Raw genomic sequence first — 24355 nt, 5'->3', positions numbered from 1 at the left:
TAAAACTCTTAGAGGAAAACATGGATAGAACATTCTTCAACATAAATCACAGCAAGATCCTCTATGACCCACCTCCCAGAGTAATGGAAATAAAAACAAAAACTAAACAAATGGGACCTAATTAAACTTAAAAGCTTTGCCACAACAAAGGAAAGTATAAGCAAGGTGGAAAGACAGCCCTCATGAAACAACTGACAAAAAATGAATTAATCATGGATTCTTGAGTCAGTCTTCTACTTTAAAAACAAGGATGCAGGGGTTTGTACATTTCAGAAATACAATGTGTTAATGCTACTGCTGCCATAACAAAGTGCCATGCACTGCATGATTTAAAACACCAGGAACTGATTGTCTCAGTACTACAGCCTGAAAGGCCCAATATCAATATGTCTTCTGGGTCATGCTTTCTCAGACTGCTCTAGGAGACAGTCCTTTCTTGCCTCTTCCTGCTTCTGGTAATGGCTGGCCATGCCTAGCGCTCTTTGACTTATAGGTATATCACTTCAATCACAGGGCTGTCTTTTCCCTTTGTCTTCACTTTGTTAAGAGTTTTGTCTGACTCCAAATTTCCTCTTCTTATAATACCACTGGTGCTAAAGAGCTTGAGGCCTATAGTGATGTCTTCACTATTACATTCAGCCCAGCCCTAATTTCCAAATAAGGTCACAGTCTGAGGTCCTGAGCATTAGAATGTCAACACAACATTTTAGGCTCATAGTTCAACCTCATAAGATATAGGAAGAGGAAATTTCTTGAGTCTACACACAATATACATAACTCCAATGGTAAAGCGTCTGCCTACAATGTGGGAGACCCTGGTTCCATCCCTGGGTTGGGAAGATCCCCTGGAAAAGGAAATGGCAACCCACTCCAGTATTCTTGCCTTGAAAATCCCATGGACCGATGATCCTGGTAGGCCTTTATAGTCCAAGGGATCACAAAGAGTCAGACACAACTGAAGGACTTCACTTTCACTTTTCAGAAGTTTACAAAAATTAATTCTATCCCATGGGATAGATTGTGTAGTTTTTCATATTAAATATTCATAGATATTACATAAATTAAGTTACCCTCAACTGCAAAGATCCTGTGTAATTATTGATTACTGGATATTTGGTCTTTTAAAGGTTCCCCCTGGGTGTGAGATCTAGGGCAAACATGTATGGTAGGGTCTTTCTTTAAACAAACACTTTGCATAAAGTTCTGTGCATCACAGAACTCATAAGCCCATGAAGAGCGTTATTATCTAGCAAAAAATCTTCAGAACAGTGGGAAAAGGGAATTGGTTATATATTGGCTTATCCAGTGAGGGTGCATTCAGTTTGTTTATGGTGTTCAGATGTTATTTCTTCCTGTTCAGGGCATGTGTGCTCAGTTGCTCAGTTGTGTCTGACTCTTTGCAACCCTGTGGACTGGAGCACACCAAGTTCCTCTGTCCATGGGATTCTCCAGTCAAGAATACAGGAGTGAGTTGCTATTTCCTTCTCCAGAAGATCTTCCTGACCCAGGGTTTGAACCCGTGTCTCCTGCAACTCTTGGATTGGCAGGTGGATTCTTTTTCCACTGAGCCACCTGGGAAGCCCCTTTCCTGTTAAGAGCCAGGGATAATATCAGACTTCGTTACTGTCAAATGTGTCCTTTCTAATTTTATTTCTCCTATCAGGAGAAAATGAGATTTTTTTCCATTGAAACAATATAAATCTTCTAGAGGCTGCAGCTCCCTAGTAGCAGCATTCAACATTGGTGACATCACTATGTCATGATGTCCATGAGTACTCTTTTCTAGCAGCTTTTTCAAAGGCTGCTACTGCTCTTCATTGAAAATCACAAGTGCATATCTAAAAAAAAATATGCAGAAAATGCGATCAGGAATGAATTCTCAAGACATATGAAATTTATCATTCATAATTTTATAGCATAATTGTAAAGCAGCACATTTTTCAATCATGTCATCACTGAATTACTCAAACTATAATCCCTGCTTTCCTAAGGAAAATTTTAGGGTAATCACACTCTAGAGTGTTAAAAAATAAATATCAAAATGAATATATCTAAAATAAACAGGATATTACATCATGACCAAATTGAATTTTACCTAGGATTGTAAAGCAGTCTCTTAACATTAGAAAATTTAAAATGTCATTCACTACATTAAAAGATAAAGGAATAGAAACCATGACAACATTGAAACAGATGCAGCAAACAAAAGCATACAAGAAAATGAAGTCTCTTCCTACAAAAAAAAAAAATCTCTTAGCAAATAGAAATAGAAAAGAACCAACCTAACTTTTAAGAAAAAGATATAAAAAACTAGATACAACACAACTAATGTTAACATATCAGAAGCATTTTCTTTAAAATGTGGAACAATTTTTTACCATCAATATTGTCCTGGAAATTCCACCTATTTTAATTATACAAAAAATAACTAATTTTTACAATATAGGAAAAATAAAATTGTTACTACTAGATGCTGTGTTTTCTAGTATTTAAATGAACCCACAAATTATTAGAAAATTATGAATTGTCAGAAAGCATGTTGAACAGAACAAGAATACCTAAAAGAGTTACCTTGCTAATAAAAACAACTGTTTTAAAAGATAATAAAAGTATATAATTGCAAAAGCAATAGATATATATAATAGAAACACATATAATAAATACTATGCAGGAACTGTTTTGAAAATTATGTTATATAAGACAAAAATCAATACAAGAAATATGTTTTAAATGAATAAGAAAATAATATATAAATACAACACTCCCAAAATTAACTTAAAGATTCTGTGAAATTGCATGATTCTTTTAAAATTGCTACAGATAAGCAAAGATCCAGACCATTTAAAAAGTAGAAAACTAATACGAAAATTGCTTTCACAATCAGCCAACTGTGTCATCAGGCTATAATATTAAAGCAGTGAAATGTTGAATTTTCAACAAAAGGAAAGGGAAAAAGTTGATAAATATTAAAACCATCTTACTCTTGGATGTTAAGTCCACTGTTGGAAACTGATTCAGTGCACTTTTTTCCTGCAAATCCATTTCCTCTCTGTGTAGCATCTAGCTGTTGCAACACCATCTTCATTAAGGTAAAAACATATTTCATTCCCTTTCATATTAGTCCTACAATAAAGGAATCAAACACTATGCATTAGGGAGTCCTGTGACTTCTCTCTTGGTCAATGACACTTTTTAAAAAAATATTATGTCTAGAGCTGTGAAAAAGTATGTTTCTACACAGTCCTTTCTTGCTAGGGTTAAGATGTCTGTACCAAATTGGACCAAAGGAGTCTCCCTTCCAAGAATCTGTATTTGTTAAACTAAGTTACATGTTATAGGTAGAGTCGTCAATTTGTAAAAACCAATGGTTCTTAACCCTGGGGTGAGTTTGCCTTCCACCAGCCCTTGCAAGGGACACTTGGAAATATCTGAAGACGTTTTTGGTTGCCTCAAGAGGAGTGGGGCAGGGGGAATTGCTACTGTCTCATGAGTAGAGGCCAGAGATGTTGCCAACATCCTATTGTGCACAAGAAAGTGCTCCCTCCACACAGGAAAGAACAATGTGGTCCAAAATGTCCACTTTTTTCTGCTATTGAGAAATTCTAGCATAGACTAATGGAGAAGGAAATGGCAACCCACTCCAATATTCTTGCCTGGAGAATCTCAGGGACAGAGGAGCCTAGTGGGCTGCCGTCTATGGGGTTGCACAGAGTCGGACACGACTGAAGCGACTTAGCAGCAGCAGCATAGACTAAATGCCTAAGTGGCTGGCAGTCACAATTTGGGGTGTTTATACTGGGTCATATATGCAGTGAACTCAAATTTTTAGGTCCAATTCTCCATGTTGTAAAATAGAAGGTATGAAGCCCAGGTTAAATTGCAACCATCAGTGCAAATAAAAGCACTTAAAATAAACAAATTTACCTTGAACTGTGAAACTTGTCAGCAAACAGATAGCATGAAGCTTGTGAAAGAGATATAAGATTAGAGAAAATAGGGTAAAATCATGAAAAAAGTCTACTTTTACTGTGTATGTGAATCTCAGGTCTTTACCTTCAAAGTAACCAACTAAGAAGTCTTTTCCCTTGTATCTTTTTTTTTTCATTTTTAAATTGAAATATAATTGCTTTGCAATGCTGTGTTATTTTTTGCTTTATAGCATCATGAATCAACTATATGTATACGTATATTCCCTCCCTCTTTAGCCACCCTCCCACCTCCAATTCTATCCATCGAGGTCATCACAGAGGACTGAGCTAAGCTCTCTATGTTATACAGCAGCTTCCCACTAGCTATCTGTTTTACACATGGTTGTGTATATATAGGCCCACTGTGGCTCAGAGGGTAATGCGTAATGCTTCTCTCCCAATTTGTCCCACCCTTTTCTTCCACTGCTATGTTCACAAGTCCATTGTCTATGTCTGTGCCCCTATTCCTGCCCTGCAGATAGATTCATCAGGACCATTTGTCTAGATTCCATATATATGTGTTAACATACAATATTTGTTTTTCTCTTATATCTTGATTTCCAACCTCTCTGGTTGACTCTTGAAACCAGTCTTAATACATGATACACTAATCCTTAGTCCACTTTTCCAACATGAAGACAAATCAAGGACTGTACAGAAATATACTAATGTACAGGTTCTAGAAGGCTGCACTGTGTGTGTGCACTTAGCCACTCAGTTGTGTCCGACTCTGCAACCCTATGGACTGTAGCCCACTAGGCTCCTCTGTCCATGGGAGTTCTCCAGGCAAGAATACTGGATTGGGTTGCCATTCCCTCTTCCAGGGAATCTTCCCAACCCAGGGATCAAACCCAGGTCTCCTGCATTGCAGGCAAATTCTTTACCAACTGAGCTGCCAGGAAAGCCCAAGAACACTGGAGTGGGTAGCTTATCTCTTCTCCAGGGGAACTTTCCAACCCAGGAATTGAACCTGAGTCACCTGCATTGCAGGTGACTTCTTTTTCAGCTGAGCTACCAGAGAAGCCCAGAAAGCTGTACTATCTACACTTAAATAATCCCAGAAAAAAGACACTCACCCTTTGTTATGTATGTTTTCATCCACCCATTGTCCTGTTAGATCTTCTGTCATGTCTCTCCAAATCCAGTGATCAGAAGTGCACTTGAATCGCTTAAGAAAATGCTTTAGAGGCAAAATAAAATTAGTAATTTTATTTGGCAGTTTTCACTACAACTTACTGTGTCCCCCTTGCTTTGCAGGTTGTGAGGAAAAAGGTGACAAAGCTTCAAATCCTAGTTTCACTGGAAAATAGCTATGTGATTGTGAAAAAGTATTTTACCTTCTGACTCTCAATTTTCTCATTTATGAAACAAAGAGAGAAATTTGTCAGAGAAATTTTCTTTAAGACACTTTCGATTCCAAATTGATAAATATTCAATATAAATATGTTGAAACTCTATTCCTCCAAGATTTTTAGTCTGTGAACTCCTAGAAAGCTAGACTTTTCAACGGAGTTCTTACATAGACTTCCTAATCATCAGATATGTATTATAATGTTTTTTTCACTTCCCAGTAAATACTAGTATATTGAATTTAATGTAATATTTTACTTCAACATTTCTTTCAACTATCATGTTTGCACACCCATACACACACATCTTTCATGTATCCAGTTCCTTTAGAAGAACCTAATTCCCAAATTTCAATTTTTTTTTTAACCAAATATTTACATTTCTAAAGACATAATTTGGGGGGAAATTTTTATTTTTTTCTGATATTTCTCCTTATTCATTTGATGTTGAAAATTTTTCCTACCTTAGAGCCTTTCATGCCATAAAATTATGTTCTACACAGAAAGTCACTGAGTCTACCTGCCCCCAAAATAGTTGCAAAACCATAAACTTGACTTTGTATCACTCTACGTTTCAGTTTTATATAAATGCAAAGGAATTATGACAGATCACAACACTGTGGTCCATTCCTACCTGGTAACAGTGATGCCAATAACCTTGGCATTTTAATATACCATCTTCTATAGCATTTCATGAATTTATTTGAAAAAAAAAATCCAATTTGCTGAGCCAAGCTATGGGTTTACAAAGGAATCTATTAAGAAAACAGTGTCCCTGGATTCACAGAGTTTCCTGTAGAGTGAGCAAATCCATGCAAACTTAGAAAACATTCTACTAAATGGGAAGATTATGAGTATAATAAATACAGAGTGAAATTTTAGTTTATAGAAGAAGTGTCCCAGTCTTTACAGGAGACCATCACACAGGATGCACTGTAAGAGGCATATCTGGAAAGAGTAAAAGATTCCATGACAAATACAGAATCCAGGGAGAAAAGGACAATTCATGTTCTAGGCTTAGGAAAGAGCTTGTTTTAAGGCAGAAAAAACAAGCAAGACAGGATGTATGTATTGGAAAACAACAGGATATATTGCACTGAATAGCTGGAAAAATTGGATGAAGATGTGGAGCTGAGCTTTTGATGACAGGGAACTGGGAAGTGACAAGGTACAGGGAAGTGTCCTATGAAAAATATTGAACATTATTTGCTTAATAAAGAGTAGCTCATGGAGCTGCTTGTTAAAAAGACAAGGTAATTCTAAATAGGTGCAAATAAATAGGGGAAAATTTTCACGAAGCAAGCTTCATCTCATTTTAACTAAGAAAATACTTTGCAATTTAAATAAACATTTGTAATATTTTAATTAAACTATTTAAAAATGGCCTTTTAAAATTCTTTTATACATTACTTTCATTACTTCTTCACAGATACCATATGCAATAACAACCTCATTCTGTTTGTCACTTGTTATTTTTTTTTTTTCATCTTACTGCCAAGTTAGCCTTTTTTCCACAAAAGGAACTGTAAGGACTGTTTAAGGATTTCTCAGAATGTTCATATCAAGAGTCTTGTTAAATTCAGCAGTGAAACCATTTGCTACAGAAGTTCTTTGTATTAAATTAAGCCTGCATCTTACTTTTTGACTTGGTATATCTACTCTTAACATATCTAGTTTTTCACATTTTATTCAGGTTTCTCTGTCTTTTCTTGCTTCCAAAATGGTTTAGTTTCCTTACACTGATCTATAAATTACCCCAGCCTAGTTTGTATCTCGGAGAAGGCAATGGCACCCCACTCCAGTACTCTTGCCTGGAAAATCCCATGGATGGAGGAGCCTGGTAGGCTGCAGTCCATGGGGTCGCTATGAGTCGGACAGGACTGAAGCGACTTAGCCGCAGCAGCAGCAGCAGTTTGTAGCTACTTAAACTTGAACCAATCAGGTAGATTGCATAACTATACATTGTTTACCCTGAAAGTAATACACAGTTCTTTTAACAATGTTGACCACTTTTAAATGTTTAAATGTCATTTAAAAATGACCACCTTTAAATGACCACTTTTAACAATGTTGACCACTTTTAACAATGTTGACCACTTTGTTGACCACCAACAAAACACCACAATTTTAAAGAAGTTAATTACCTTTTAAATTAACCTTTTACTTTAAAAGAAACGAAACAAAAGTAAAAAATATACTTGCCACGTAAGTCACCCAGGGAAAGAACAGATTTCATAAGTGCAGAGGTACAAGGTCTCCTGCTTGTTAAAGCTCTTGGAGAGTCTCTTTATTTATTGCATGTTTCCATCAATGTTTTTTGAACAAAGATTTATTAACCTTTTAATTTGTACCTGCCTATGAGAAACCTGTAGCAACAGTTAGAACTGGACATGGAACAACAGACTGGTTCCAAATAGGAAAAGGAGTACGTAAAGGCTGTATATTGTCACCCTGCTTATTTAACTCATATGCAGAGTACATCATGAGAAACGCTGGACTGGAAGAAACACAAGCTGGAATCAAGATTGCTGGGAGAAATATCAATAACCTCAGATATTCAGATGACACCACCCTTATGGCAGAAAGTGAAGAGGAACTAAAAAGCCTCTTCATGAAAGTGAAAGAGGAGAGTGAAAAAGTTGGCTTAAAGCTCAACATTCAGAAAACGAAGATCATGCATCTGGTCCCATCACTTCATGGGAAACAGATGGGGAAACAGTGGAAACAGTGTCAGACTTTATTTTTCTGGGCTCCAAAATCACTGCAGATGGTGACTGCAGCCATGAAATTAAAAGACGCTTACTCCTTGGAAGGAAAGTTATGACCAACCTAGATAGCATATTCAAAAGCAGAGACATTACTTTGCCAACAAAGGTTCGTCTAGTCAAGGCTATGGTTTTTCCTGTGGTCATGTATGGATGTGAGAGCTGGACTGTGAAGAAAGCTGGGCGCCAAAGAATTGATGCTTTTGAACTGTGGTGTTGGAGAAGACTCTTGAGAGTCCCTTGGACTGCAAGGAGATCCAACCAGTCCATTCTGAAGGAGATCAGCCCTGGGATTTCTTTGGAAGGAATGATGCTAAAGCTGAAACTCCAGTACTTTGGCCACCTCATGCAAAGAGTTGACTCATTGGAAAAGACTCTGATGCTGGGAGGGGTTGGGGGCAGGAGGAGAAGGGGACGACAGAGGATGAGATGGCTGGATGGCATCACTGACTCGATGGACGTGAGTCTCAGTGAACTCTGAGAGTTGGTGATGGACAGGGAGGCTTGGCGTGCTGCTATTCATGGGGTGGCAAAGAGTCGGACACGACTGAGCGACTGAACTGACTGAACTGATATGCTACAGCAATGGATATAATTTCAGATAAAATATGGTGGTGATCTGGCCACTGGAAACTCATAACTTCAGCCTACAGGGAAACTTTCAATTACACCTATTGCAATGTTGATAGTGAGCACTCTGACAGAAGGCTGCCATGATATCTCAGAGAAACACGGGGAAGCAAGATTGAGTAGCTAGAGGAAATTTTCACCAAGGAAGTGAAATGGAGAATGCCATCCTTCCTCTTCGATGGTTTTAAAAGTTTTCCAAATAGTGTTAAGCTCTTCTATTCATATTCCTTAAAATGGAAAAGCTAGCTACCAAGTCTAGAACTTGATCAGAGTCTTAAACTATCCAAACAAAATATCACTAGCTTTTTCAATTGTATCTTCTATGGCATGTTCTAAACTTCTGCGACATTTTGCATATATAAACAGGCATGTTTGAAATGCTTTGAAGACCATAACGGAATTTGAATACTTCCAGTACCTCTAATTAATGCAATTGATAAGGAATGCATATTAAATTACTTACTTTTTCTTTTGTAGTGGCAATCATAACTAGGCTAGCATTTTGAGACAAACAGTCGTATCTGCTTGAATTCCAATCTTTTTCTTCTTCAGAAAAATAATAGCATTTATCTTGGAAGCCAATCCAATTATCTGGGCAGAAATACTGAGCACCCCTATCTTCTTTAGCTAGGGCGGAGATAAATACGTATTTTAAGAATCAGATGAAATAATATGTCACTGTGTTTTGAGATCATTGAAGAAGGACGGGATTGTGACAAAAAAGATGATGCTCATGGCCAGAATTGCATGTCTATCCCATAACAAGTTGAAAACAGACTTCATGTTAGGTTAAACGAGAACCGTCCAGAATGTGACAGGACACTCACGTTGGTCTCAACTCCAAATTCAGTGATTCATAGGCCTTCCTAGAGCAGTTAATGTGATTTCACACATGTTAAGTCACTTTTGTCATTTCCAGGTAAATAAAATATAACAAAATCAGGTGGTACTAAAAATACTGATTTATTTTAGACTGTTATAAATCTAGGACAGATTTTAATCTCTAAAAAAGCAATGAAAATAATAAAACACTATATAACTAACAAGACATGTACTCGGTTTCCAGTTGTAACTAGACACCACCATCATTGTGTGGTTCTAGGTTAATCAACAGAAAGAACTCATGTGAAATTTAGAAGATGAAAATAAAGCAGAATTCATTGTAGTTGGAGGCATTGTGCATAGGAAGTTCACAAGCCTTTTCATGAGTTTCCTTTTGTAGTCGCTGCAGTTAGATGTTTCTAGACTTTCCTCACCTGGGGGATCTCCAAACATACTAGTGCTTTAAGCCAAAATCATTAGTGACTATTTCCTCTTTAGCCTTCCACATCATCTCTTCACAGTTCCTTCCAGTTGTGTCATGCATAGTTCTTATATTAAAGTCTTTTCTATGGTAACTAGTTTTATCGTGGTGATCATTTTGAAATATATAGAAATGGTAGAAATAAAATAAAATAAAGTTGTATTCTTGTAATATTTATGCCATCAACTTTTCTGAACACTCCCAGACAATCAGTTTTTGGTATCAAAAGTGGTTCTAAGGGAACAGAACCTTAAGGATGAGATATGCTATTGGTTTTCCAATGTGATCTGCATTAAAGGCATTTACCCAGTCACCAGTTGTAAATGGGATGCTGGTGATCTATGGTGCATAGAGGTAAAACTATTAGTTAATTATCACTCCTAAACACCTCATACCAGGTACCTGTAGATGGTAAACATTTTAGCGCCCTTCTCTTAAATGTTGATAAAACAACGGTCCAAACGTCTAAGTGAAAGTGAAAGTCGCTCAGTTGTGTCGGACTCTTTGCGATCCTGTGGTCTATACAGGCCATGGATTTCTCTAGGCCAGAATACTGGAGTGGGTAGCCATTCCCTTCTCCAGGGAAATCTTCCCAGTCCACGGATCGAACCCAGGTCTCCCGCATTGTGGGTGGATTTTTAACCAGCTGAGCCATAAGGGAAGATCAAGAATTTTGCAGTGGTTAGCCTATCCCTTCCCCAGCGGATTTTCCTGATCCAGGAATTCAACTGGGGCCTCTTGGATTGCTGGCAGATTCTTAACCAACTGAGCTATCAGGGAAGCCCATGTCTAAATGTCTAAGAATAATAACATTTGAACACCATAAGTAACAAAATTGAGTTGACATATAGGAGAGCTAAAAGCAGTAACTACAGAATATGCATTCCCAAAAAAGCACGTAAAACATTTACTAAAGTGTGGGACAATAAAGTTTTAACTACAGATTTTAAAAGGTTGAAAACATTAACAGTGTGCCACCTGACTGTAGTGGAATTGAGCCATATACCAATAAAAAAATTTTTTTTTTAATCACCAAAGGCTGTAAATTAAGAAACTCAATGCTAAATAGTTCATGAATCAAAGGGGAAAAAAAAAAAAAGAAAGAAATCTTGGGAAATAAAATGTGTTTTAAATGAAAGGTAATTACATATCTTTTTATATATGTGATATATATCGTATTAAAAATTATGGATATAACTAAGCTTGTGGGTCTTTCTCTTTTGTTTTTGGCCATGCCATTTGGCTTGTGGGAGCTTAGTTCCCTGACAAGGGATAGAACCCAGACTCTCAGCAATGAAAGCAAGGCATCCTAACCACTGAACCACACAGTACATTTCCTTTAATCTTAGAGGAAAATTTATTGGTTTAAATTTATGTTTTTTTTAAAATTAGCTCTCTCAAACAATTGGAGTGATAAATTAAAAGTAAAAAGTAGAAAGACTCCATTAAAAAAATAAGACCAGAAAACAATTGAATAGAAACTAATATAAAGCTAAAAAGTCAAGAAACTCATTGTTGGCTTTTTGAATAATCTAGAATAGACAGAACATTAGCTGAAAAAAGAAAAACACCTTTTTAAAGGGAAGTAGACAAATTAGCAATACTAGGAATAAAAGAGAAATTTCTGAACAACACAGAAAAACTGACAAAGGAAAGGTAAATGTGAATAAATACTCTATGTAGTGAGGAAATTAAACTTTTAATGAAAAAAATCCCACACAAAGAAATCTCCCAGTCCAGGTGGCTTCAGATGTGAACACATCTAATTATTTAGGTAAGACGTAGCAATGTCACCCAATCTTTTTCAGAAAATAGAGTGGGAAGGAATCTTTAACAGCTCAGTTTTAGAGGCTAGCATAATCTTGGTGGCTCAGATGGTAAAGAATCTGCCTGCAGTGTGGGAGACCTGGGTTTGATCCCTGTTTTGGGAAAATCCCCTGGAGAAGGGAATGGCAACCCACTCCAGTATTCTGGCCTGGAGAAGCCCAGGGACAGAGTAGCCTGGTGGGCTACAGTCCATGAGGTTGGAAAGAATCTGACATGACTGAGCACTTAACACTTTCACATAATTTCAATATTGCTGACAACACTATTATCAAATGGGAAATTATAGTTCAGCCTTGCATGAGCATATGCACATATTATTATAAACAAAATATTAGCCAGGTTAACTCAAGAATGTTACAAAGGTTAATATTTTATGATCAAATTGAGTTTACTCCAGATAGGAAGGTTTACTTTAACATTTTGTAAAACTCTGTGTAACTCAACACATTAACAGAAAGAAGAGACAAACTAAGCATTTCTCAATAGTACTTGATAACATTCTATGTCCTTTTAGAATAAAACTCTTTGGCTATCTAGGAATTATTTAATTAGGAATAATCAAATAATCTTTATTTGATTAAGAATATCCATAAATAATCATTCTTAGTAGAGAAATATTTAAAACTTTATTATGTATATTAAGAATGAGATAAAGATGCAAGTTCTCACTAGTTCTCAACCTTTTATTGGAAGTATTAGCCAGTGAAATGAGGCAATATAAATATATAAAAAGATATAAGTATTTCAATACAATAAATAAAATCACTATTATTTGCAGATAATCTGAATGCTTACATAAACATACAAATGAAAATGAAGATAAAATATTAAAATTAATAGTTAACATAACTATTAACACTAACAAAATCTAAAGAAAAATTAATTATGTTTTCTGATCACAGTGAAATTAAAATAGAAATAAAGAACAGAGAGATAATTGGAAATCCCTAAAGTATGTAGAGATGAAAGAATACACTATTAAATAACACATGGGTCAAAAAGGAAATACAGAGAATTTTAAAAGCAATTTGAATTAAACAAACATGAAAACACAACTCTTCAAAATTGATGGGAAGAAGCAAAAGCAGTCCTTAGAAAAAAATAAAAAGCACTGAATTCATACGTTAGAAAACAAGAAAGTTTTAAAATCATCAATCTACATTCCTTTCTTAGGAAACTAGGAAAAGAGGTGAAAATTAAACCCAAGAAAAACAGAGCAGAAATAATAAGAATCACAGAGCAAAAAAACAATTAAACTGAAAACAGGGAATTAATAGAGAAAGTCAACAAAAGCAAAAAGCCCTTTCTTTGCAAAGAACAATAAAATCAGTCAGCCTCTAGCCAAGTTAACTTAGAAAATAAAGGAGAGATAAATTAATCATATCAGAAATAGAAGAGACAACATCACTACACATGCCACAAAAGATAATAAAGGAATACTACGAACAAGTTAATGCCCACAAGCTTAATGACTTATGTAAAATGGACCGATTCCTTGAAAGATGCAATCTTCCAAAACTCACAAAAGAAGAAATAAACAATGTAAATAGGCTCATATCTATTAAAGAAACTGAATTAATAATCAGTAATGTCCTAAAACACAGTAAGCAACAGGCTCAGATGTGTCCACTACCGAACAACTGAGGAAGAAAACAGCAATTGACGACAACCTCTTTTAAAGTATAAAATCAGAGGGAATGCATCTTAACTCATTACATGAGGCCAGCATTATCTTAACCACAAAACCAAAGACATTCAAAAAGAAGAGAAAACTATAGACAATATCTCTCATGGGAATAGGTCCAAAAATTCTTATCAAAATATTGGTAAGACAAATCTAACAGTGTACAAAGAGAATTATACACTATGAAAAAGTAGGATTTATCCCAGGTCTGCAAAGATGATTCAACATTTGAAAATCCATTAATATAATCCATCTTATCAATAGGCTAAAAAAGAAAAATCACACGATCATACCAATATGTGCATCTGAAAAATTTAACACTCATTCACAGCAAAAATTCTCAGTAAAGTAGGAATAGAGGGGAGCTATGCCAATCTGATAGACAATTTACCAAACAAACAAACAAAACTACCCTACAGCTAATTTCTTATTTAATAGTGAAAAATTGGAGGTTTTCCCCTCTAGAATCAGGGTAAGGATACCCCTTCACAAAATATTGCAGTTAAATGAGCAGTAACTGTGAAAAGAATTTTCTAAAGGAAAACAATCCTGAATATTCATTGGAGGGACTGATGCTGTGGCTGAAGCACCAATACTTTGGCCACCTGATGCAAAGAACTGACTCATTGGAAATGACCCTGATGCAGGGAAAGGTTGAAGGCAGGAAGAGATGGGGACAACAGAGGATGAAGTTGGTTGGATGGCATCACCGACTCAATGGACATGAGTTTGAGCAAGCTCCGGGAGATGATAAAGGACAGGGAAGCCTGGCGTGCTGTAATCCATGGGGTCGCAAAGAGTTGGACATAACTGAGTGACTGAGCACCAAAATGTGAAAAGGAGCTTAACAGTATTGGTCATCAAGAGAATGTCGATTAAAGTTGCAATAGGTACCAACAAACATACCAACACACACTCATCGGAATGGCTAAAATGGGACTTCCCTGGTGATCCAGTGGTTAAGAATCCACCTACCAATGCAGGGAATACGGGTTTGATCCCTGACCCAGAAAAATTCCACATGCCTCGAGGCAAGTAAGCCTGTGTACCACAACTATTGAGTCCGTAGTTTGTCACAAGAGAAGCCACCACAATGAGAAGCTCCCACATGCAACCAGAGAGTAGCTCCTGCTCACTGCAACTAGAGAAAACCAACATACAGCAATGAAGACCCCGCACAGCCAACAAATAAATGAATAAAATTAAAAAAAAAGAAAGAAAGAATGACTAAACTGGGTAAAGCTGACAACAAATCATTGACAAAATTCTTGAGCAACAGACATTTGCATACTCTTTCTGTTGGCCTATCTGTGGTATTATCTACAAAAACTGACCTATGCATCAGTTCAGTTCAGTCGCTCAGACTATCAGGGTGAAAGATTTTGTCATAATCATCTTTACATCTCCCTGTGCCTTAATGTAGATTGCATAATTCATAAACATTCATTCATTGATACCCACTATATATATCATGGATAATGGGAAGGGAGTGAGAATAATGAGAAAAGATAATGACTGAGGCAGAAAGGAAAAGTATCATACAGTAGGAAGCTCTGAAAACAAAAAATAAAATTGAAGAAATAAAAGGATGTAATTTACTCACCTGAAAAATATATACTTGTTAAAACAACATTAATAACTACAGATATTGCTAATGCAGAAATAAGTCCCATTGTACACCACTTGCACTGTGTGTCTTTAACATCTGAAACAAAACAAAACAAAACACCACTTAGATTAAGAAACAGGTAAAAGAAAGACCTAATTTGCATTCAAAACCATACCTGACAAACTTCTTTACGCCAATATTTCACAAGGAGATGACACAAAACGTACTTTCTCTGTTTGTCATATGGGAAAAAAAAGAAACATAATTTTTCCTTTTGGCTGAAATTTCTCAGGAGAACCTTTTATCAAATCCAGATGTTACTATGAACTTTACTGCCACAGCCCAAGGGATAAAACATATGACTTTTCTGGTAGGGTTTCCTCAAGTCTGAAGCCACCTCCAGACCTTCAACAACCTTCTATGGTGAAATATTAGCACATCCTAACAATTCTTGAATATTTCTAAGAAAATCTACTTTATAACTAATAAAAAGTTTAATTTTAAAGGATAGACAGTATAGTATATTTGAAAGACCACGGAATAATCAATAATAATAATAATAATCAGTAATAATTATCAATAAACAATCAAAAAATTTAGAATTGAGATTTTCACCACTAACAAAGGAACTTGGATGAGTCACTTTGTTTTCTAGTTCTGTATGTCCTGATCTACAAATTCAGTAGAACAGAACAAATCTTTGTGAGGAATTGTTTTTCTTTTGTTAGTGGTCATTTAGGAAAAAATAAAATTGGTATGCAAGTTTCTTGAAATGAAACTTTTTATTATTTCATGTGATTATAAAATATTTATCCTTAATGTAAAATTTCATGAAATGTAAAAAATTATAGCAGATACTTTAAGATGGACAATAAAATTATTGACAAAATTGATTCTCCTTGTCTTTTTTTACTTAGTGAAGAACTAGTTGCTTTTTTTGTTGGATAAATTTTTTCCTTAGTGGATATATAAAAGAAATAATTATTTTCAATCATGAATTTTTTTTTTTTTTGGCTGTACCATGTGGCACATGGGATCTTAGTTCCTTGGCCAGGGATTGAATCTGAACCCCCTGCCTTGGGAGCCTGGAGTCTAAACCACTGAACTGCCAGGGAAGTCCTCCTAAGAAATTAAATTTAAAATAAATCTAAATTTACCCTCTTTAGAAATAGCCAGTGTTATCATTTGTGTTAAGATCCCTCCACACATAGATCTTTCAAATCCATTTTTACATATATAACCTCCCTCCCAAATACTGGTAATTTTAAACGAGTACGATCATCATTTGCCCACTGTTTTATATTCTAATATTTTCAGTTAACATTTTGTTGTTCTGCCTATCTGTAACAAATTGTTAAAATGGCCCCCAAAGAATCATGCCTTTCTATGTCCACCGCCCCTTTGGTACACAATCATGCTATTTCTCCTACCACGAGGTATATACTGCATTTCCCAACACTTGAATATGAATTGGTCTTGTGTCTCCCTTTGACCAATAGAATGTGGTACAAGTGACACTCTGGGACTTCAGAACATAGACCTTAAGAGACTTCGACCATTAACATCTCTCTTTTTTAAAGTTAAAGGATATATTATGTACTATGTTTTCAGATCTGGCTTATAACAGGAATTAAATAAAAGAAAGTGAAAGTCGTTCAGTTGTGTCCGACTATTTGTGACCCCATGGACTGTATAGTCCATGGAATTCTCCAGGTCAGAATACTGGAGTGGGTAGCCTTTCCCTTCTCCAGGGGATCTTCTCAACCCGGGTATCGAACCCAGGTCTCCTGCATTGCAGGCAGATTCTTTACCAGCTGAGCCACAAGAGAAGCCCAAGAATACCAGAGTGAGTATTTGACTATCCCCTCTCCAGCAGGTGGGGAAGATCTGCTGGAGAAGGGATAGTCAAAACTTTTATTAACTTTCCTGTGTTAGCTCTCCCATATTTCCATATTTTAATTACCATATGAGTAGGAGTTGAAGGTTAATTATTGCTCTATTAAGCAGAATTATTTTAAAATCATTTTCCTATTCATTGTTTCAAGGAGGTCTTCAGCTATTTGCCATCCTTTTCTCCAGAATGATTATTGAAATTAGTGACTCCTTCATTTAAAAAAAAAGAAAAGAAAATTCTAGTTTATTAAAGGGAATATTTTGAGAATCATAAAGGGCTTTAAAAAGAGGAAGTACTTATAAGCCACAAGAAGATGGTGCACATCCTGCTAATATGAGAAATGCTCCAGGTACTAGTGATATAAGTCATTTATAACTCAAAGTTGGCAAAATACTAAATCATTCAACTTTGTGGAGCATATGGAGATATCCTACCTGCAGAAAAACCAGTCTCAACAAAGATGCATGTCATGAGTGTGGCAAACAGAGTGGCTTTTGTTATATTAGCACAGAAATAGCAGAACTAGAACCAAAGGGGTTATGAATGTTGATATAAATACCTCCCTGATGGCTCAGTGGTAAAGAATCTGCCTGCCAATGCAGGATACTCAGGTTTGATCCCTGGGTGGGGAAGATCCCCTGGAGAAGGAAATACTAAATAGCAACCCACTCCAGTATTCTTATCTGGAAAATCCCCCAAGATTTCTTGACTAAAGAACAAAGTAATCAGTGAAAAGAGATAAGTAAAAACCCTCAACCTCAAATTCAATGTCTTACAAAATTTGGGAAAGTTCATATAACCCTGTAGGAAAATCACCAAGATTAAATATATTGTCAGCTCAGTGATGTAGGAACTTGGAGTGATATTTAGTTTGATTTAAAGCTCTAAAGAATTGGAAATTTATTTCACTTCTGAATATGCAGGTGCATACTTTAATCTGCTACACAATTATTCTCTATTTAATCTGCCTACTCCCTAAGCCTTAAAATCTAGTTTTGCACACTCAGTATAGTTAGTTTTCATCTTTAAAATTCCTTGTTTCTACTATTTTACTCAATCCTCAATACCTGCAACTTGCAAAAATATCCAAAAAACAAAAGCAACAGAAAATGTTGGTCTCTCAGTATGAAGTTGGTATTGAAAGATGAATTTCAAAGAAGTTGGTCATAGTGTGTACAATGAATGTATGTTCAGTCACTTTAGTCGTGTCTGGCTCTTTGCAATCCCATGGACTGTAGCCCGAAGGCTCCTCTGTTCACGGGATCCTGCATTGGCAGGCAGATTCTTTACCACTGCATCCTCTGGGAAGCCTGTAACACTGGTAGACTAAAACAAAATTAAATGGCAAATTTTAAAACTCACCACCATCACTAAGTCACAGATTGCTTTCTTTAATGCACGTTAGCTTCATTTCCTCAACTCTGTTTCTACCTATTTAAGGACTCCTGTTCAAAAAACTTTGAAAGATTGTCCTGGGGATTCTCCAGACAAGCATATTGGAGTGGGTTGCCATGCCCTCCTCCAGGGGAATCTTTCTGACCCAGTGTCGAACCCACATCTCCTGAGTCTCCTGCATTGCAGGCAGATTCTTTATTGCTGAGTCACTGGGGAATCCCAGTGTGTACAATGAAGGAATGAAAAAAAAAAAAAAAAAAAAAGTCCAGGGCAGCTTAATAAAAATATATTTTATTAACAATGTAACTAAAATAGTTCTACATTCATCGCTGTTATAAATAGCTAAATGTTCCAATTATTTTTCCCATAGAGAAGCTTTACTGGCAACTAATTTCTCTGTTTCTGACTCTGATCTTCTCCAAGGAGATATGAGAAAAGATCCAGGGTGACCAATGAATTTAAAACCAGATAAAATCCCCTTTTTCCGAGTTTACAGCTATAGAAAAAAATCACAAAATACCAATATGTAGAAAGAATAAGAGAAAATAAAATGTTTAAAAATATTAAGCGTTTAGAAATGAATTACATGACACTAAGTTATTACTATTTCAATGGTGTTTAAAATGTCAAAATACATATACATGATATAGATATTATATATACCACATAAAATTTAATTTATATATTTATGTGATACATATAAATTTATAGATAAAATATATAAATTTATACTGTTTATTGATATATAAGGCAAAAACTAACACTGGTCTTATGAGTGGGTAGAAAACACTCTTAAAACTTTATTTTAGATATTTTCATGTTATCTAATATTTGATACCATTGTCCCTAACCTTCTTTGATCTAACTTTAGAATTATTAAATTGTGAAAAAAATGAGGAATAAAGCATTTATACATGCTAATATGAACTGCAACAATATTTTTGACTGTTGCATAATGCTGGTGTATATGTTTTTGTGTTCAGTTGTGTCTGACTCTTTGTGAGCTCCTGAACTGTAGCCCTCCAGGCTCGTGGAATTTTCCAGGCAAAAATATTGGAGTGGGTTGCCATTTCCTCCTCCACGGGATCTGGCTGACCCAGAAACTGAACCCAAGTCTCTCGCATCTCCTGCATTGGCAGGCAGATTCTTTACCACTGCATCCTCTGGGAAGCCCATAACACTAGTAGACTAAAACAAAAATAAATGGCAAATTTTAAAACTCACCACCATCACTAAGTCACAGATTGCTTTCTTTAATGCATGTTAGCTTCATTTCCTCAACTCTGCTTCTACCTATTTAAGGACTCCTGTTCAAAAAACTTTGAAAGATTGTCCTGTTACTAATAGATTTAGAATTTGGATCTTACCTACTCTGAACTTTCTATTTAAAACACCCAATGTTACCAAATTGTTTTCTTTTCTTTTTTTTTAGGCTGGAACTTCTTTTTTTAAAATATTTTTTTAAATTTTTATTTTATTTTTAAACTTTACATAATTGTATTAGTTTTGCCAAATATCAAAATGAATCTGCCACAGGTATACATGTGTTCCCCATCCTGAACCCTCCTCCCTCCTCCCTCCCCATACCCTCCTTCTGGGTCGTCCCAGTGTACCAGCCCCAAGCATCCAGTATCGTGCATCGAACCTGGACTGTTGACTCATTTCATACATGATATTATACATGTTTCACTGCCATTCTCCCAAATCTCCCCACCTTCTCCCTCTCCCACAGAGTCCATAAGACTGATCTATACATCAGTATCTCTTTTGCTGTCTCGTATACAGGGTTATTGTTACCATCTTTCTAAATTCCATATATATACGTTAGTATACTGTATGGGTGTTTTTCTTTCTGGCTTACTTCACTCTGTATAACAGGTTCCAGTTTCATCCATCTCGTTAGAACAGATTGAAATGGATTCTTTTTAAAGCCTGAGTAATACTCCATTGTGTATATGTACCACAGCTTTCTTATCCATTCATCTGCTGATGGGCATCTAGGTTGCTTCCATGTCCTGGCTATTATAAATAGTTTTCTAAGTTTTGTGTTGTTGTTTTAGTACATTTTCTTTCCTTCTCCATTTAAAAATTGCCAGAGACATCTCAAAATATTAGGGTACCAGCAATTGCTTAGATAAGAATAGAAGAAGGAGATAATCACCCTGCTATTAAGTACCTCTAAAGAGTAGTTTATTTTGACTCTACTCATGGCCCATAAACAATCTTTTAAAATATTACAAATATTTGCCAATTATTTCATATCACATATGTATTCTAGACATTGAATGGCTATGGTTCATATTTAACCTCTCTTGAAGTACAGATTTAACTGAATATTTAGTAAAAGTGAAACCTAATCTTGAACAATTTTACAGTATGGATAATCTTCCTCCATGATCAATTAAGATAAAGTGAATCTGAATTACAAGGACAAAATACTCAATTACCGATTTTAATTTAACAGAAAAAAGGGATTTTTTTCTTTTTTTTTTTTTCCTTGATGGAAAAAACTACAAAACCCTATTCAGGCCTTTCAAAATTTTTGTTTTGAAGTTATGATTCATAATTTCAATAAATAGCTTTCATTTTGAACAACTGAAAATGTTCTTACCTCGCTTCTTTTCATCAGCTTCTTGTTTGCTCGCATCTTTGTAAGCTGACTGCATACTTGATGACTCCTTTCTTCAAAGTTTTAATTTTAATGTAAAAAACAAAAACAAAAACAACGTTTTTACAACACAGCTCCAAACTAGAGTTAAGCTACTCTGAAGTAAAACACAGTTTATTTAAGTAGATGTCTCAAAAGGAAAGAAATCATGTGATGAAGACTGAGTCATACTATTATCTATATAGTTTGCTCCCTGGAAAACAAACACAAAACAATTACTGGAAAGGAAGGAAGTTATGGTAAATAGTGAAGAGAAATGCATATATTCTTTACATAACAAAGAATCATCACCTGATCCACAAAGAAAAAACCTTCAAATGGCACTTAAATTCTCAAGAAAGTGACACGTAACTAGTGACACACGACTCTCTTTGATTCATTAAAAGGCAAGTTTTAGGACGTTATGGTTTCATTATCAAGTGTTAAGAAAGGCCATCTCAAAGGTGATGAAATTAAAGAGAAGAGAGGTATGCTTTAAAATGGCTACTGAAACTGAAATAAAAGCAGTTTCTGTTTCAAACAGAAACATCCTGAGCTGAAGTGTACAAAAGCGTGTGTGTGCATATTCGCATGCGTGCACACTCACACACACGGAAAAAGAGAAAAAGAAAGTTTAAAAAGTACTCAGAATGTTACATGAATATTCAAGATGATAATGTTATTATGCTAGTGTTATTGATGCCAAAAATCTTGACTCTCTGTATGCTACTGCTACTGCTGCTAAGTCACTTCAGTCGTGTCCGACTCTGCACGACTCCAGAGACTGCAGCCCACCAGGCTCCCCCGTCCCTGGGATTCTTCAGGCAAGAGCACTGGAGTGGGTTTCCATTTCCTTCTCCAATGCATGAAAGTGAAAAGTGGAAGTGAATTCGCTCAGTCGTATCCGATTCTTAGCAACCCCATGGACTGCAGCTTACCAGGCTCCTCCATCCGTGGGATTTTCCAGGCAAGAGTACTGCAGTGGGGTGCCATTGCCCTCTCCAGACTCTCTGTATGCTGCTGCTAAGTCTCTTCAGTCATGTCCGACTCTGTGCAACCTCACAGACGGCAGCCCACCAGGCTCCCCCGTCCCTGGGATTCTCCAGGCAAGAATACTGGAGTGGGTTGCCATTTCCTTCTCCAATGCATGAAAGTGAAAAGTGAAAGCGAAGTTGCTCAGTCGTGTCCGACTCTTAGCGACCCCATGGACTGCAGCCCACCAGGCTCCTCCGTCCATGGGATTTTCCAGGCAAGAGTACTGGAGTGGGGTGCCATTGCCTTCTCTGTATACTGATGTGCAAAAAATTACAGAGACAGAGTTTTGGAGAAACAGAAAAGAGCTTTATTCTTTGGCAGGCAAAATGCAAAACTCAGGAGGCTAGCGCCTCAAAAACTGCTCTGCCTCTGGGAAATAGGGAGAGGTTTTGTATCCTAAGGAAGGTCTTCCTTTTTTTTTTTCTTTTGCAAAATTTCAAAACAGCCAGAGCTGGCATCAGGCAACTGGATATCTGGGGCTTGTCTTTTCAGAAGTTATCGCCTATGGCCTTCTTTCTGAAATGAAAAATGTTACAAGAGGAAAAGAATGCCAGATACAGAGTATAATTCATACAGAGTCAGAGAGTAATTGACTTTGTTTACCTTTGGGAAGGGCAAGTACAGCTACAAGTGTTTGTTAGTAGTAACAGCTAAAGAGTAATCAAGATTGCTTTAACTCTCTCAGGCCTGTTTCTGTCATTTCCCCACCTGTTCATTGTTTCCTTATTTTTCTTATCAGAAAAGTCTTATTTTTGTTTAAGAAAAGGCTCACTTCTATTTTTGCTGCAATATTATCAGAGCTCTTGTTTCCTTTTCACATCTTTCCCCATCAGAACTTTGACGTGATTTCCTGTTTCCCCTCAATACATCTAAATATAGTTGACTCTTGGTATTTGTGGGGAATTTGGCCCACATCCTCCTCTCCCTGCTATGGATGCCACAGATACCAGAATCTGAGCACACTCAGGTTCCTTACAGTCTGCTCTCCCACGTGCCCTGTTTACCCTGAGTTCCCCATCCATGATTGACTCCCCAGTGTAAAAGCTGCTAATATGAAGGGTCAAATGTATTTACATTAAGAAGAATACTAGGGCTTCCCTGGTGGCTCACTGGTAAAGAATCTGCCTGCCAATCCTGGTGGCTCAGTGGTAAAGAATTGGTCTGAAAGAGACCTGGGTTTGATCCCTGGGTTGGGAAGACCTCCTGGAGGAAGGCATGACAACCCACTCAAGTATTCTTGCCTGGAGAATCCCTGAACAGAGGAGCCTGGCAGACTGTAGTCCATAGGGTCGCACAGAGTTGGACACGACTGAAGCGACTAAGCAGCAGCAGCCAATGTGGAAGACGTAGTTTGATCCCAGATCTGGGAAGATCCCACACACAGGGGAGCAACTAAGCCTGAGCACCACAGTTACTGAACCTGTGCTCTAGAGCCCGGGATCCATAACTAATGAAGCCTGAGTGCCCTAGAACCCATACGGGCAACAAGAGAAGCCACCACAATGAAAAGCCTGCGCACAGAAACTAGAGAGAGGTCCCCACTCGCTGTAACTAGAGAAAAGCTGGCGCAGCAACAAAAACACAGCACAACCAAAATAAATAAATAAAATGTATTAAAAAATTAAAGAGGAGGCAGAAGACTAAAGAAAAGCAGCTGGTGTCCCAGTGACTGCTTTGCGATTAACACTACATTTGTCTGACAGGGACACCGAGGCAGGGGAAGGAAATTAGAACAGAAAGGAAAGTAGAGTAAGAAAGTGTGATGAAAATAAGAAGTAAAGGCTTAAACTCTTCCAGGTGGTCTCAAAGATATTCTGCTGGTCAATTCTGTCACCATCTGAAGTGAAATTATGCAAGGTAAAATGCAGAAGGAAGGACAGATAAAACTGTTTTTTCCATGGTCTTTGCATGGGTTGGAAAAAAATTTCCAGACATGAGACTGAATGAGAGAAGAATAGAGTTCATTAGGATGGTAGACACTCTTGGAACAGCCGTCCAGTTCAAGGAAGAGCTGACACTTTCCTGGGCTAGTAGCCAATTTTTATAGCCTCAAGACAAACAAAATTCCTGTGGAAGGAAGTTATTAGGTGACTGGTTAGTATTTCCCTAATATGATATCAGGGAGCTGGCCAGTTTAGATTAGGGGGGTTCATGGCAACAGTTGCTATGGAGCTCAGTAAGTTCTGGAGATGACTTTGGTGTGGGTTCCTTGTCTGTGGCCTTCGTACAAGGCCTCTCACTTGTGACCT

At 36.7% G+C, this 24355-nt stretch overlaps 1 protein-coding gene across 4 annotated transcripts; it reads right to left on the bottom strand.

The window, feature by feature from the left end:
• Nucleotides 1–1633: 1633 nt before the first annotated feature.
• On the bottom strand, nt 1634–22372 carry CLEC2B (C-type lectin domain family 2, member B). Of its 4 annotated transcripts, none has more exons than XM_024992652.2 (7): nt 22010–22372; nt 21036–21106; nt 15130–15231; nt 9176–9339; nt 5045–5148; nt 2982–3123; nt 1634–1838 (listed from the first exon to the last, which is right to left on the bottom strand). In XM_024992652.2, exons 2-6 carry the CDS (start codon nt 21088–21090, stop codon nt 3015–3017), a joined length of 534 nt encoding a protein of 177 aa, XP_024848420.1. In that variant the 5' UTR covers nt 21091–21106; nt 22010–22372; the 3' UTR covers nt 1634–1838; nt 2982–3014. The 4 variants fall into 4 exon arrangements, with proteins under 4 accessions (XP_024848420.1, XP_015326777.1, XP_015326779.1 ...); XM_015471291.3 differs by lacking the exon at nt 22010–22372 and adding an exon at nt 21384–21904; XM_015471293.3 differs by lacking the exon at nt 22010–22372 and adding an exon at nt 15311–15367 and having other exon boundaries at nt 21036–21344.
• Between the last annotated feature and the right edge of the window lie 1983 nt (nt 22373–24355).

This window comes from Bos taurus, chromosome 5 (assembly GCF_002263795.3).
Source record: "Bos taurus isolate L1 Dominette 01449 registration number 42190680 breed Hereford chromosome 5, ARS-UCD2.0, whole genome shotgun sequence".
NCBI classification, from domain to species: domain Eukaryota; kingdom Metazoa; phylum Chordata; class Mammalia; order Artiodactyla; family Bovidae; genus Bos; species Bos taurus.
This window is presented reverse-complemented; position numbering and strand designations above follow the sequence as displayed.

What these genes read in the sequence shown, in the direction of transcription:
- CLEC2B (XM_024992652.2), bottom strand. Translation starts at nt 21,090, where the DNA reads ATGCAGTCAGCTTACAAAGATGCGAGCAAACAAGAAGCTGATGAAAAG. An exon ending in AACAAGTATATATTTTTCAG is followed by an intron (nt 9,340 to 15,129) that starts GTGAGTAAATTA and finishes TCTCCGCCCTAG; the next exon opens with CTAAAGAAGATAGGGGTGCT. An exon ending in GAAAACATACATAACAAAGG is followed by an intron (nt 3,124 to 5,044) that starts GTGAGTGTCTTT and finishes CCTTTATTGTAG; the next exon opens with GACTAATATGAAAGGGAATG.